Source organism: Anser brachyrhynchus, assembly GCF_964034855.1.
Source record: "Anser brachyrhynchus genome assembly, chromosome: 7".
NCBI classification, from domain to species: Eukaryota; Metazoa; Chordata; class Aves; order Anseriformes; family Anatidae; genus Anser; species Anser brachyrhynchus.
Window position 1 is genome coordinate 8,882,645 of NC_137701.1, and position 17,035 is coordinate 8,899,679.

General features: G+C 41.5%; 1 protein-coding gene across 16 annotated transcripts in view; it reads right to left on the reverse strand.

Annotated features, from left to right (window-relative positions):
- The window catches only part of ERBB4 (erb-b2 receptor tyrosine kinase 4), a 580,719-nt gene that overhangs the window by 85,153 nt on the left and 478,531 nt on the right, over nucleotides 1–17,035 (reverse strand). For all 16 annotated transcript variants that reach the window (XM_080600555.1, XM_080600553.1, XM_080600542.1 and 13 more), the window contains one exon: nucleotides 15,940–16,125. In XM_080600555.1, coding sequence (XP_080456681.1) covers nucleotides 15,940–16,125 — 186 coding nt within the window. The remainder of the gene's footprint in view (nucleotides 1–15,939; nucleotides 16,126–17,035) is intronic.

The following is a 17,035-nucleotide window of genomic DNA, read 5'->3' on the forward strand; positions in this document are numbered from 1 at the left end:
GTGCTCTGTACTGCACCTGCTTTTCTGCTTCTCATTTTGCAGATTTCCAGTTTAGACCTATTCATTGTATCAATCAACAGAACATCCGATCTTACCAAGAAAGTTCAGGAATGTCACATATAATTTCTTTATTCATTTGCTGAGCAAAAACCAAGATGTCTAACACTTTGCTAATAGAGGCACGTGCATGTCCATGCACTTAAAGGAAAGGAGAAAAGTAAATGAATTCATCAGGGGAAAAAAACAGAGGTTGAAACATACAGTTAATTAGCAAGTTGTAAGAGGATACGAAGATAAGCTACATCATTCTAATGCATCCCATGTGTCCATCAGGATTTTCTAGACAATAATATAGGTAAACGTGCTCCGGAGCACAAATATGGTAAATCAGGTATGCCCCATATGCATCATCCATACATGTTCAGATCAACACTGTTGATTTGACACGTCCTGAATGTGTTGCAGCCTTGGGCATGCTGTACAGTCTGCATGTGTCCATAAGTACAGGATTTCTGGACTCCCACAACCTGGAGGTGAGCTGGCCCCACAGAGCACCCACTCCGCAGTGGCTGAGGACTTCAGCCTCCCCCAGAATATTGCTGCAGGGTTTTTTGATGCTCTACACAGCTTTTGGTGTAATTATTACAACTATTCTGGCATACAGTACATCATTGTTAAATCCTGGTATTAGTCCTTCATATGCTTAAGAGCTTTCAACGTTTTTTTTTATTTCTCTCCCTTTCATCAAGTAATTGTGTATTAACTTCATATTGCTATGACACATCACAATGTGACATCGTATCATATCAAGTAATGATAAAATGTAATAGTTAAAGTATCAGCTTCTTTTTATGAAATTTTACAATATTAGCAAGCATTAAAGGCAGCTGCTACTTAAAGCAAATTGCAAAAGCTTATTTCTTTGATCAAAGCATCCCCTTGCTTATGTTGCAACAAAATAGGATCTAATCAAAAGTGTCTTCAAAAGTTTTTCAGGTATTATGTCAGAATCAAATGTGTTATTGCACGATACACATGACATACCATATTATACCTTCCAGGCAATAAAGTAAGAATATGAGATGAAGGTATTTAAAATGCTTTTTCTTGAGTTTATTTCAAGATGAGATATGCTCAATGCATTTTTGGAGCTTAATTTTCAAAGTGTAATCTTGCTCATTATTCAAATGTTGAAATGCTGTAATTGGCCAGCTCTATCAGGAAGAAGGAGCTTCCTCATATGTTTTTCATCACTTTTTTAAACCCATGCATGCAGCGGCTAAGATAAAGCCTAGAAGTCAAATCAAAACCAGCTCCAAACAAAGTCAAACAGTATGCAAACCACCTTTGAGATTTCTACAAAAACATAAACCAGCAGCTGAACTAGATAAAACTACAAGCTACTTAAAAAGAACAGTTCCCAAGTCTTAGGTAACATTTTATTCCATAGAGCAGGCCTTTATAACTCACTTTTAAGAGACAGAGAGAACACAGAAAATGGGCCTTGTGTAGGACTGCATTAGACAAAGGGTCAAAAGCCTGCTTTACAGCTGACTTATTTATTATCATTTTCTGCAATTTAATCACGAAATATGTATATTTCATGAAATCACTGGCTGACCATCATTTAACTCTGTCACGGTCCCTGAGAAAGAACAGTGCTAAACCAAAAACAGTCTCTACAAATACAGACGAGCAGCTGAAAGTCTTATCCTAGCAAAGGGGATCCCAAATCTCCACCTAATAAGCAGGGAAGGTGGGGGGTCGGGGGACTGCTGTGACTATATCACAGATTTATTTCACCCTGAACCTCTGATTAAGGGGAGGGAGAGGAACCACCGCTCAGTATGAAAGGTAACCACCTGGAGGTAAAATCCTGCCTCACTGGAAGGAAACGAGACAGAACTGGGTCTGCTTCTGGGGCTCGGATTTCACCGAGATTAAAACCCCAAGAATGCTTCCCCCAGTGCAAAAGACAACTCTGGCAAAGCAAACGCAGGCTGTTAGCGGGTAACTGAACTATTTCAGCAGCTTGTTTCTGCAGGACTGTATTACAACAGAGATCAGTTCTCCCTAAAGACAAAATAAAAACTTCCTAAAAACCGTCACCTCAAGATTAGTTAAAACACGGTGAGGAAATTGCAATAAAAAGTGATTGATTCAATGGTAGATAAAGTATAAAAAGAAACAAAGTAAAATGGTTGAACTTCAATCATAAACTCTGTTTTAGTGTGTAACTGAGACACACCAATGAAAGGAAGCTCTGATGAATTAGATTAAAATAACAAGACCTGGCACTTTTTGAATAAACGTACTGTTGCTCTTCAACTATCAATTTCTCTAAGTGGATGATCCTAAGGAGGCTCACAATGCCTGCCTTGTACTAGAACAGAGGTTCATGAGAAAAAGCTTCATCTGCCATGAGTCTCGGATTCAAGTTGAAACGTACTTCTAAATAAGGTTTGTTTAATGCACAGGTACCAGGCATTCCTTCCTGCTAGTGTCCTCTTATTTCTTTTTTTTCCTTCTTATGTTTACATGAAACAAGATTAAAGAAAAAGTAGCTTACTTAAAACACATGGAAAAAAAAACACCTGGATCCCAGCCCCTCAGGTAGCATGGGACATGGTCTCATGTGACATTGCCCCCACCACATACAGGCGTCTGTATCTAGCCCCTGGAAGTAACATCACGCAACAAGACTGAGCTGTGTCTGTGTACCAAGGAATCTGGAATATTTTCCTCTTTCTCAACTCTAAGTTCATCTGCTTCAGAAGCACAGGATGCAATCGAAAGACATGGGATGTGTTGCTTTGTTTATTGTAGTGATGACTGCAAATGAATTTGCAATTCTCTATGAAAAAAATCACACAAATTAAATCAATGCTTACCTCAGTTTGGGAGAAAAAGCAAAACAATCACAACATAATACCAGTACAGAGCTGTCAAAACAAAGGTTTTTCACTATTTCTATGATTACATTTCTTTTCTTTGTGACATTCATGGTTTTGAAATGAGACGTAAAAAGAATTATTTTTAGTCTTGCAGTTCAAGATACACAGCACTGCACAGAACACAACACCACTATTAACGTTTTAGTCTTAAAAAGACAGAACAGTATATGGGAAAGAAAGTCAAAGTAAGAGCAAAATTGGAAAGATTACAGAGGAGGAGGTAACAAGGTGTACCTGTAAGAGGAAAAGTATAAAAGAATTCATAACTAATGGGAGGGAGGTAAGAACTGTGGCAGACAAAATACGAGTCATTATGCTGTGAATGCTAGTATTCCATGAAGATGTGTAGGACTGAACATCTTATGAGGAAAATAAAGAGAGCTGGAAGGCAAAATACAAAGGAAAAGACTGGGAGAACATGCAATAAATTCCCTCTTCAATAAAAAATATTGTCCAGGTGGGTGAGCTCCCAACTATAATGAAGAGTTTTTCAATACAGACAAAATCAAAGACACTCTGAATCTTTTTTGAATCTTTTTCCTGAACCACCAGTTTTGCAAAATAAATGTTGTGGGTCATTAGTTTCTAACACAAACTAGAACACTTATGTTTAAAAGTAATAAAGTCTTCATTAAATAATTCCATTATGAGTGTTTTCCACCTACTGTACACATAGCATGAATTACTGACAGCAAGCCCTAGGCAAAGGGGAAAAGAGGAGAGAAGTGGAAACTTCATTTTTTCTTTCTTAGGGTGAAGCAGGCTGAACACACAGGGGATTGATTCTGATATGTTTACTCACAAGAATAGCATCATCACTGCATGAATAGGCTTGCTGATTTCAATGAAAACTCACAGAGTAATGCATTATTCAGTTCAGCTAATGGAATCAGCATCTGATTTAATTTGAATTAAGAATGAATAAGGTGAGCAAATAAGAAAAAGAAAACAAGAAACAATCCGAAGCGAAAAACCCAACTCGATCTCTATCTCCCGAAGTCCCACATCTCAGGCCTGGGCTGTTCTCCCAGCAAAGCATGGGAACATTGCCTGTCCTTGTTCATTCTTGCCAGGTTACTCAGCTTCAAAGCAGGGAACTAAAAGCTACCGTGTCACCAAACTCAGCCCCTCGAAAGCAACCACACCATTCAGTCCACATCTGCTTCATCAACACAGCAAGCTCCATCTTAAAAGTCATTAATTATTTTGTCTGCATTATTTCTACCTGAAGGTTTGAGAACCTTACTGCTACAGTAGTTAATAACCTTCTTTTAATCTCCACTCTAAATTGATTCATAGTCAGCTAAAACTCATTCATTCTCATGTCAGTGTCATCCCTCACCTTACATACTTGTTTTCCTCTTGGTATTTGATCATGCTGCGTTTATAGCTAACACTCAGCACACAAAGCCTCATCTAGGTAAACTAAATATACACAAATGTTTTTTCTCATATGATGAACTTGGTATACCCCCAAAACACTAAAACTACTGCAATTTGATTCTCTTTTTGGGTAATGAGATGATAATCTAGAGAAGGTAGAGTCAGAGCTTCATATAGTGACAATGACACATCCTGCCTCTATCAGAAGAGACCTGGCTGGCACATTTTAGAGTTATTAGCTTTACGTGGGGCTCCAACGTTTGTATTTAAATCCACACACAAAATGGGTTTGCCATTTTGGGGGGGACTCTATTTCAAAAACCCTCACCAAGTGAACCAGCAGGGTGCACGAAAGCAGTGCACAGAGCCCCCGCACCACTGAAGTACTATGTGCTCCACCATGTATGCTGGCAGCCCAAGGTGCCACGCTAATTCCAAGGAGGCAGCACACCACGGCACCACACTCTTTTTTCTGCCACCTTCAAACCTTCCATATAAAAATTCCTGTCACCTGCTATTTGTAGTGTTGCACTGTACTATTCCAGCCCACTTGTGATGTCAACTCCTCCTTCACTGACTACTAGGTCTTCAGCTTTCTGAATTCCTACACCTATGGAAATTCAGGTACTCTCTGCCTTTTCAAGTCCAATTCAGATTGCTCACGCTTCATTTCTTTCTCCCTATCTAATATATAGTGCTACCACACAATTTGCATTTGGTTATGAGTGCTGACAGGGGAGACATTGCTGTAGAGAGGTCCCTAAGTAAAGGAATTCACAATACAAGTAATGTATCTTGAGTGTAGAAACAAAACCAAATTCTATTAGCGTAACATTTTACTTCTGTACATAGGCTCCTAGGAAATGCTGGTCAAAACAATTTATTTGAAAAAATAAAGCAGCTTACACTAAAATTGACTTTTGCTATTTTTTGAAATATTCTTACAAACTAACACTGAAAAAAACCCCAAACCTTTATGAAAGTCAGATGGGTTTCTGTTTCAAAACAATTTGCTTTAGAATTAAAAAAAAGGAAAGAAATTAAGTGTGAAGCCAAAGCTAACATTGCAAAGGTTTTGGACAAACAGCTTAATTTGGAACTATTCAGAACTGTTCAGCACTATTTTCAGTTCAGGGCACTGCATTTCATTCTTTGTGTAACGCACAACATTTTTTTTATGGGATAGATAACCCTGTCTTCTATCACCTCCTCCAATCAGAAGATATTAAAGCACTGCAGGTCTGAATTGTGCACTGGGTGGAATATGATCCTCTGTGTTTCTTTGCTAACACGGGCAGTTAGTAAATAAAAAACAGAAGCAGCACAGATTTTCCTCTGGCACACAGACAAGGGTAAAGTCTGAGGAACCAAGAAGGTCACAGAATGAAGAAAGAAAACCAGCCTACAGTGAGAACTGCTGCATACTGAGAGCTCATTTGCACAAACAGGCTGGACAGAAACAGATGGGAAGTGGGAAAGAGGGAGAGTGTTGACTAATGACACCTGACTGCCAGATGACCCTGCAGGTTTGAGGGCTGGCACGGCACCTGAAACCATGCCAGCAGCCCCTAGAACTGCCCTCTCCCATTTCATGAAACAGACTAACCTTGGTCTTCTGCATTGCACAGAGATTACACAGCATCCTGGGAAGTGTATTATTCTTCCAGCTATGCTACCCCTTCGTAGGGGAGCTGTGTAACTGAGTGCCGTTCACTGCTGCTGCAGGATTCACCAGCATGTCTCAGAGGATGGACGCATCCTGCTCTGGTGTGTCTGTCAAACTTTACTTTGGCATGGAAGGAGTCTACCCACAAAAGTACCAAGACATAAGGTGCCATCTTCAGAAACCATCCATGGCTTGGGATGTGCCTCAGAAAGGTTTCATGAAGAGGTAGCGAGTGATTGTTGTTCCTGTACTTCATTCACAGGCCTCTGATATAGCAGGTCACGCTGGGGCAGGGCAACAGGCTTCAGCCCACTACTACTCCTGGCTCCCACTGTTCTGATTTTTAAGATACATCTGAATTTTGGACACAGTAGCTCGTCTGCTAACAGACATCTGCTAGGTTTGATCTCATGTTTATAGACTGCAGCCCTCATACAGACTGGCTTCTTCAGGGCATCTCCCTTCCCTTTCAACAGGCCAGTTCTTTCCTTCTTTCTGGGCACCGGATTGCATGGGAGAACTCTGAAATGCAGCTCATTATGAAAGCTAACCTTCACTCAAATGTGGGCACATACTGCAGAACCCCACTACTTTTTTCAAATGGCCTTGCAGAGCTTCCTCAAGACTCTTAAGTAGTTTTAGAAGCACTTTACTGTTTTTGTGGGGCATGTGCACACTGTGTCACTTTGTAAAAACGGTATGTCTGTGTGTCTTAACTTTAAACATCAATGCCTTGGTCATCCAGTTTTTGTAGTTATCCAAGCAGGATAAGTTACTTTATGAAGTAAGATGTTGAAAGAAAGGCATTCACTAGGGGAAAAAAAGAGTTTTAATTTATGTGTATAGAAAGAAAGAGACCCAGCTTTTGTTTCTCAACTCCACCAACTTAAAAATAGCCAAATACATATATTTCTTGAATAATAATAAAAAATATGCTTGGGGCTGAGACATTTTATGCCAAGTCACAGTCCAGAGAAGAATTTTATGGTTGAGTTATAAACCTGAAAAATATGGCTTTATAATGGAAATCCTGACAGAACCTAGTAGGTGCTCCTATAATATCCTGAATCTGATTTAGGAGAGGTTTTCAATAATGCTTTCCCAAGCCAGTCTGTTGGGGACTGCTAGGAAAAAATCTAATGGCTGGTTTTTCTTTTTCCTCCTTTTTTCCCCAGTGGACTTGAGTGTACTTGATGAGAGTGCTTGTCTGGTCAGGCCAAGTCAGCTTTCGGGCTTTTGTAGCCTGCAGCTGTCAGGTCCCCAATATCAGAGACCCTATAAATGTCAGCACTAAGTGTACCTTTCATTTAACAAAACAATAAATTGTCTATCTCTGTGCAATAGATTGCCCATTTCTGTGCCTTTGCAATGGCTGATGTTATTTGTAAATGTCTGAAAAATCTCTTGGCTGTTTTTTTAACAACCACGAACTGTGGAACTGCTTTTGGGAACATGGGCATTTCAGGGGAGGGGGAAGCCTCAATAATCCACAAGGGGTCGGATCAGGGCTGAAAACAGGATGACTGCTGCTCCTTATAAACCTTCCAGTCACTGGCAAGCTGAAAGCAAGATAGCATCGCTTCTCACAGGCCCTTACGCAGCAGAGCTGGGTACAGCTCCCTAACACAGTATCTACCGCACTGTGCAGAAAGGAAATCCAGCAGCTCTTATGTGAGCTTTAAGTTCAGACCTTAGCTTAGTGCTCTGGTACCTGCCTTGTCCCAGATTCCCCATGTGTTCCTGTCATCCTCATCAGCCTGCACATTTATCCCCCCCAAATTAAGCTGTCAGAGACCTGCAAGGTTAGCCCACGCTTGTCTCCTAGACTCCCTCTGTAGTCACTGGAGAGAGACGCTCACCTTCGGAGGTTGAGTCATTCCACCCAATGTAGATTCCTCTGGACCTAATGAGCAAATATATGTGTGTATATGTTATATTATACACACACACAGCCATAAACAACTTGAACACCATCATCCGGATGTTACTATAGTACGCAGTACAGTCTTAGAGAATCAGATGTCTGAGCACAAAGCTGTGAAAAAGCTGTCTCTAATTTTTTTATATGTAAACCCAATCTTTCATTTTTGCCTGATGCAACCTTACAGATTCAAATATCCCTCCCCCACAGGCTGTAGTCATCAGCTAGCTGGCACTGAACCCTCAAAACCGAAAACATTGTCATGAAAGAAATGAAGAAATTTAGGTCCTCTCCTAACCCTCTAATGAGATGTGACAATGTTGAAACTGGTGGCGGGCATCATGCTGCTCCTGTGCTGGTTTCAGAGCACTGAATGGCCACCAGCTAGAGGGAGCCAGACAGCCAGAGAATGAAGGAGAAGTGATGACACTATGGAAAGATCAACAACAAACAGGTTGATAAAAAACTGTGGAAGCTGAAGAAAGAAGTAACAAAATGGAAGGACAAAAACAGAGAAAAAGTGAATTTGGTGCGCAGACAGTATGAGATGGAGGGGAGAAGAAAGGATGGAATGAAAGAGAGGAAAAAAATGTGCTCTACAATTCAGTTAGTAAATTTTAATTGAGTGTTCCTTTGTTTTAAGGCTTTTCACAAGGAACTTGTCCTGTGGACAAGTAGGTTTGCTAAAAAACATTCAGCAATTTCTAAAATAGCTTAAAACTGTTCAATAATCCAGATGAAATGACCGGTGGGGAAAAAGTGGAAGAACTGCATGAAATTCTCCATAAATATGTACATAATCATGCAGGGAAAGGAGGAATACTGTGCTGGCCAATGAAACATGCAATTAAAGTGCAGAGATGCTGTAATTATTTCTAATGCGATCCAATTCCCTGATTTATTTGGAGAATTATTTCCAGAAAGAATGCAAAACAGCCACGCTAGCAGTCACGTGAAGTCACCAGGCCTTGAGCCCATGCCTCAGTGCACCAGCAGTGGCTGCACACAGCGTCCATCCACGTTCATCTGAGCATGGCAGATCGGACTGAAGTACTTCACTAATTACTGAAGTCCTAATGTTTATTCCCTGTCTTTGTTTAAAAAATAAACAAAAAAACAACACAACACAACAACACTTTATAATCTAAGAGGACTGAAATAAACTTCTTCAGCCTCTCACAAGACTCCATGCATTCCAGATGACCACAGCAGGGAAGAAATCTGTCCCCTTCTACCAGTCAAGAGCTAAGAGGATTCAGAATACTTCTGAAAAGTCCACCTGAATTTTGTTCCAAGGGTTTCTCAAGTTTGTATGAATCTTTACAACCCAGTGAGCAACCCAGCAGGGTACCAAAAAAGGCCCAGGACATGGACAGGGTGGGGTCATTCCCCTCTGGGCCTTGATGACAGATCCTGCTTCAGTGACAACTCTCCAGCAACACCAGAAGTGTCCTCAATTTCAATCTGCCATCTGCATCCAAGCTTTCCAGCAAGTGTGAAAAAGTCATGATGAATAGGAAAAAGGAAAGGAAACTGCACAGAGGGATTCAGGAGAGTAAAAGTATGCTTTCCCCACCTATTTTGATTTTGCTCCTCCACACAATTAAAGTCTTGTCTCAATATGGCTTTAATTTCATACTCCTTGGTTTAGATCCTACTCTTCTATGCACTGCACTTCCTAATAGAGTAGCCCCATTAGTAAACTACATTTATGCTAATGTACTTGCTTGCAGTGATAATTATCACAGCCCTTAGCCCTGGTCCTTGCCAGTGTGAGCACGTCAGGAGGGGTTGGTATAGCATTATAATTATACAATTAGCCTTGTCATGGCACAGAGCTCTGGGAATAGAGACATCTTGAAGCTTAAAATGTGGACAGCTGATAGATGACTGTCATTAAGCTCCTTTGTTCACTCCATGATGGAGTAGTTGCTGAGCTGTAGGGTAGGCTTCTTTAATGAAGAAGAAAGACCTTGAACCACAGCCACTATCCTCCACCTCTTCCCAACCTGTCCAGCCACCCCCACTGCCTCCCACTTCACACAGCTTCCATCTCGTGCCCCATCTGCAGGAGAATAACAAAAGCCATCTCTAGCGAGTCACTCCTAATCCATCACGGCTTCATGGAGGAAAAAGGCTCCGCTCCTCGCAGTGCGGCTGAATGGACCTCATTTGCCTCCAGCTCTCCCTGTTTAGAGCCTCTCTCCCCCTGCACATGAGGAGTGCAGGCTGGAACCAGTTTAATTTAGGATGTGAGGTGAGCCCTGTACCAGCTTCTGGGGCAGCTTCTCAATTGCATAAAGCAGCATAGATCCTTTGAATTTGACACAGCCTGCGAATTTACATCCAGCTGAGAAGCACTGCCCTGGGCAATAATAAAATACGCCTTTTCTAAAAAACCTGGCATAGAGAGAGGCTTCAGGAGCAGACAGGCTATCCTTCTTGCCAAGAGCACCACAGAAGGCCACGGAGGCCTGTAATGTGAACCAGCTAAAGGGAGAGATAACAGAGGCACACAAAGCAGCAGCGAGGCGGCTTTGCAAGTGCCTTTGCTTGGATGGCTCCTGTAGGCTGCTCCCCCAGCAGCAGATCTGCACTCCTGGTAGAAAATCCTTGAAGAGAGCAGCGAGTGCAAGCGTGCTGGAATAACATGCGGCAGACAGACGTGCATCTGCACTTCCCCATATAAGTGCCATTGAAACTCCATCCCTGAGTTCCCCTCCCTTCTTTCCTACAGCGTTTTCAAACATTGTTTTCTTGCATACTTGGATAACTGATGCCGTGCAGGGCTTTAGTTAAGGTAATTTGAGAGTTCTTTTATATTGAAAAAGTATAAAAAGTAATCCCCCTTAAGTACTTGATTTTCTTTCCATGACATTCCACTGTATCAACCTACTCTTGCCTTACCTCATTACTATTCTGAGGTGATATGAATGAATTATGATAGCTCACGCCACCAAAACCAGGTCTGGCAGGCCAAAGCAGGAGTCAGGACCTAACAGAATGGGGTACCAGCTAAGACCCAGGAGAGCTGAGCTCCTTCCAAATGGCAGGTGACCTTAGGTGTGCTGCTTTGTTTTAGGAACATTGCTTCCTTTCTCCCAGGGCAGAAAAAGTTCCTCTGCATTCCAACAGTGCTCAGCAAAACTGGTGCACATGTAATGTAAGTCACCAGCAGCTGAACAAAACCTTAATTTTTGCCATAAAGGAATAGTAGAGCAATAGATGAGGCTACCTGAGTTGAACTCCTATGTGGAATTTATCAGGTTTTGCACGCCAAGTTACAGTACCAAAAATCTGTTTCTATTTGCTCCGGAGACAGCCTAGCACAGCACAAAGGCCCACTATAATAATCACAACAGACACAGGCTTATTTTTCCATTAGAGTACCAGTGAGAGGATACAGGCTTAAACAGATGCATCTTAAAGGTAACCTCCCCTGGGGGCATGGTGTAACCAACTCATTCTGACTAGAAACCCCAAGTTCATCTATTCTTGAATGTGTTTCTCTAAGAACCACTTCACCTCACCACCAAGGTGTTAGGCAGAGGGTTTAGGCAGCCCTTGTTGACAGAAATTGTACCAAACACTGAAATATGAATGCATAAAGTACTTCTCTCTTTTTTTGTTTGTTTGTTTAAAGTCTTCCTGATTTGCATGCATCTGTCATACACTGGATGGCAAGGTCAGAATTTATCTACTGAGATTTCACTAACCTTGCAAGATTTGATTCTCTATCAGTATCTCAAGCAGCCAACACTATGGATGTTCATGAAACATTCCTCCATCCTTCCGTACCCTAAGGCTAGCAAGCTTGTTACTCTTATTCCCACCCTAGGGATCATCTTGATCTGCACAGGTAGCTTACTGCCTAGCTGGACACCATCTCCACACAAAATCACTGAGCTAAACTCAGCCAAACTCTTGAGCTACAAGGTTAAACATTCAGTTCCTAAGCGAGACGCTACACATGCAAGCTAGACACACAGAGATGCCTTGTGTCTCTGCAAAGCAGAAGGGAAGAACCCCCTCAGACACAGCTGCTGTCTAACAACCATGTTTTATGCAGAATGCTTGGGGACTACTCTATTTTTATAACTTTCATCCATAAAATAAGAAGCTAAAGCTTCTGGAAAGAGAACACAATTACCCTACAATGATCTAACAGTCAGAATAAATTCAACACAATCTGTATAAGCAAAAAGAAAAAGTCACCCAAGCTTTTTTTCAATTGGCAGTAGATAATACTTAATAACTGCCCTATCGTCAACCTTCAGAAATGATCTCCAGAGCCATATGCAGGTTGGCAACCAGGCATAGTGCCTAACTAGTTTTTGTATCTAGTTTTACAGAAGTAGAGACATATGGAAATGAACAGCCTGGCAGAACAAGTGAACTCTGAAGCAATGACTTCGATAAATAAAAGCCTGCATACTGGCAGATGGAGAAAAGCGCAGTAGGGAGGAACTGTATTGCAGTAGCAACTTGATTTTAAATGATTCACAAAAAAATCAACCTCAACTTCGGAACCAAGTCATTTCCAATTCCTCCCATCCTACCCTTGCTGGGGAAAATTCTCACCAGAAAAGGAGGGAAGGGGAAGCTAGAATGGTGTTTCGAACAAAGGGCAGGCACCAGGAGATGTTTCAGGAAGCAGAGAACAGAACTGGGAGAACACTAATCATTTTCACCTCTTATTATGCTGCTAATCACGTTTTAGGTGCCTTTCTGAAAACTACAACCAACAACTCCCCGAAGCCTGGAAAAGCATGATGTGGTGATGCATTCTCAAGCTGAATGCTGGAAACCAGAATGTGAGCACAGGGGGGACAGGTACACAGGACACACAGACCTCTCGTTCAGCAAACCACAACTTGTGTTCAACGCAACCACCACCTCCTGCACTCACTCCTGTAGAGACTGGTCTGTTTGCAGGCAAATCAAATCTTTCCTATTTGCAGGCTGCAAAGTGATTCCTAGTCACTGTTAACTGTGACAGATGAGTGGAGAACAAGCATTACAACTCCCCCGCTGCTAGGCTCCAACCAGCATGCTTATTCCACTTTTTGGGATAAGGGGACTCCTTGTCTGGTGATCTCAGACTCTTCTCCCCACTCCTTCTGAAACACCTTTCCATGTACTTACTGCAGCACCAATCCATATTACAGTCTGGGAGCTAGTAAGGGAAAAAGCATCCCTGTATCCCACCAGGAAGTGCAATGCAATGCAGAGAATTCTGTGCAACCTTCTGTGCACATCCCTATCTCTTTCCTAGCATCACTGATAGCTTCCTATATAATAATAAAATTAGTTCAATCTATACATAAAGATACACGATGGGGAAGATTTTCAACACCCAACTGTCACATAAGGTCTCCAAAGACAAGAATAAAATAGAGTTAAAGGAACACATTCTTTGAAGTCTACTTCTGCAATAAGATTGCATCATGGTGTGCAAGTAGTCAGTACTTGTGGTGACCTTGTCAACACTAACAAGCCATCCCCACTAAATATCACTGATCTGCATGCAAAAGCAGCAGAACATCCTGTGTGATAGGTACTGCTCCTCTTCATTCCCACTACAGACCACTGCAGTAAAAATAAGAGAAGGGAAAGAGACATTAAGAAGCTGAGGAAAAACTCCCAAATTGTGATTGTCCAGAACTAAGAAGCCTGCCATAGGTCCCAAGTACTGCAGCTGTTCAGTAACACAGTCACTCGTGCTGTCCCTGGGTAGTTGGGGACAAGCTTCAGGATGTAATGCAAGGCCAAGGCGAAATTAACCTCCAGACTATTGTGATGCAGAAGAAGATGAACTTAATTGAATTTCAATGAGCTAACTGAACTTTACTAAACTTCCCCTCAACAATAGGCCACCTTTTCTTATAAAGCATGTTCCTTTCTCTTCCTGACAGTCCATCAGTTGGTCTTACGCATATGATCTCACTTCTTCACACCGTTTGGTTACCCACCACCTCAAAACTCAAACACCTCTAACACCTCACCTGCTCCTCCCACAGCCCACACAGATCAAGACCACCAGCAGGCAGAGTTTTACAAATGAATGTAGCTAAACCACAGATCTGCCGGCTCTATAAGCCTCTAGTCTATAGCAGGGCTCCTCTCCTTCCCTGATCAGCTGCTCACAAAGTCCAGAGCAAAGCTAGCACAGTTATTACCACAAGTCAATGGCCATATGCATGCACAAATGGAAAATAAAGGTGGATTAGCTTTTCATGTGTGGCACTGTGTAAATGTTTTGAAATAAACAATAATGGCCACTATCCATCAGAAGAGCAGCAAACAGATGGCAAGCAGGTTGTGTTGCAGAAAAAGGTCTCAAACAGGAGTATGTATTTTCTCCCCTACCTTCCTTGTTCTGATAACAGTTTCTATCTGCTCTTGCACATCTCCAGATACAGGCGATCCCCATTACTGTGTCCTAACATACTGTGCAACGCTGGCTGCTTTACCATCACAGCACTGCAGAATCATAGAGAGAGCACACATACAAAATGTCGCAACCTCAGAATGGGGGCATTTTTTGCCCTATTAATTTATTTTAGTGTGTTTCTTTCTTCCCAGATTACTACCTTCCATCTCCCCATGCAAATTCTGAAAGTTTCACAAGTTAGTCACAGATCACTGCTACGGATCAACCCCTCTACCAAGCATTATGCTCATTTAATCTACTGCCACCTTCAGGATGTGACAACAAGATGTAATCCTGGGGGGGGGGGAAAAGAAAAAACACCTATTAACGATGAGCCTCAAACACGCCTCCCTCCTCTTGAGCAAAACCTCAGAGCTAGCTGAATTTCTCATTTTTTTTTCCTTTTGTAAGGAAGTTTTTTTTTTAAAAGAAGTGAATGCTTACTTGACGGCTACCACTCTGTCTAGCAAAACAACTGCTCAATCTCCAGGTTTTTCTCCAGCGTTAGACGTTTAATGCTATAACGTGAATTAAGAATCGTTAATGGATACTGTAACATTCACTTAAGGCTGCAGATTTAATATATGAAGGCAAAGTGTGGCACATGTTTGTATGGAACAAGCATTCTCACCAAAGCAGTCAAAAAATATTAGTGATTTCTATGCAGTTTTAAGTGAGAAGTGAGATCCAGATTTCCATTCATGGTAACTCCATTGTACGCAATTCTGGTTGGACAGAAGAGCCTTTAAAATGGATAAAAACCACAGCCCTCTACACTTCTGGAACTTGTCACTTTTTGCAATGGATTATCAGTAACTTGTTAGTACTGCACTAAGTATCTAAACATATATAAAAACACACATTGAATTCTGTGCAAGGATTACACTGGGACTGGTTTTATGACCTGTTCTGCTGTTCCACCTTAGCTGGCATACAGCCTGTATCTGAATGGTAACGGCTGAACTCTTGCTCCTAAAACTCCCCAGGAAGGCAAAGAACATTACACTAGGGCACGCAAAGCAGGATCTGGCCCCTGAGCATTCCCATTCTGCAAAGACAAGTGATATTACCCTCCAACCTCAGCTGTTGCTATAGGTCTTAAACACAGCAGAACCGCAGTGGTTCCCTAAGGACTGACATGAAGTAACTGTTTATCTTCTCAGCAGTGTGTGGGCAGACAATAGATGGCATATCAGAATTTAGCTGGTAATGCAGATTCAGAAAGGTTGAAAACTACAATATATAATATACTACAGTATCTACAGGCAATCAACAGCAGAAGAGGCTGAAAAATATTTCTGTGCTCAACCCCAGACATCACCATACCAGGGGCTTCTTTCCTCACCTTTTTTTCCTCAAAGGTCCCCTTAGCACTGAGCTGGAAAGGCAGTCAAGAAAAACACTTTGGTTTACGTATTAATGAGTAATCTACAATATTGTAGAGGCAGCCACAACAGTACACATTTCCAAGACTACACACACGTGAAAAAAACAATCTTTTTATTTTTTTTTCCCTTGGCAAGCCATTTGGCTAGTTATGAAAATAAAAGAGAAAAACAAAAAAACATCATCAATTACATACCTTGGCTATTTGGACACACCAGTTTAGCAGAAGCTGGGAGCCAATATTATCCTTATGTTCATGAACGTAATCCAACAGGCAGCCATGAGGCATCAGCTGAGTGACTAGTTGAATGGTCGGGCTCAAGCAGACACCCAGAAGTCTCACCAGGTGGGGGTGGTCCATGCTAGCCATGATCAGAGCTTCCTGTAACAACAACAGTGACCCAGTTACTCCAGTGTGCTTAGAAACCTTATGCAAAGATTTCCCAGACAGCACCTGAAGGGGATCAGTGACCTCTAAATACCATAAATGTTTATTGTCTTTCCAGTGTGAGGCATACATAGACAAAATCCAGTATGATATGATGTACGTTCGATATAATGAGCCCCAAGTGACAGAGCTCCAAACAGATCCAGAGAAGGTTCAGATCAGAAGTTCTGCACTGCCTTAACATTCCCCATCCTGTTACAGCCCCAGAACCAAAGATGTATGACACACTTGACTTTGTTTAAAGATCTCATTTTTCTTATTTCCCCCTTAGTTTCTTGAATTTATTTTTCCAACTGATGGTCAATGCATTAGGCACCAACTTTTTTTTTGTGCAAGCGAACTATGCCACTCATATAAAGTTACATCCCCAGTTTGGCCTTCTCTGTTAAGATTTTTGATTAAGCTGTGTTGACATGCTTTACAGGATCAAAAATTTTATGCTTAGTATTTTACAGGCTTAAGTGTTAACATTTAACTAGAAGCACTTAATGTTGCCTAATGTATGCAGAGTCCTAAAGTGCCACAAACAAGTGGCACAGGAACTCCTTACAAAAAAAATGAACATCTGTTTGTCCAGGTAATGCTGCCATCACAAACAACTGGCACTGCAAAAAAATGTAGGGGGAAAGCTTTTCTCCCTCATTCACGGAGCTGAGTCCTCCATTTCAAGACGACTACATCATGGCAACAGAACAATGAAAAGTGAGATGAAACTGCAGCTCTGTAAAGCTATTTTGGTTCTCTTTCTCCAAAAAAAACCATGTGACATCCTTCTGACAATTTAACAGCTATAATAGTGCCAAAGAAGGAAAGAAAAAAAGGATAAGAAAGTTGGCATCAGAGG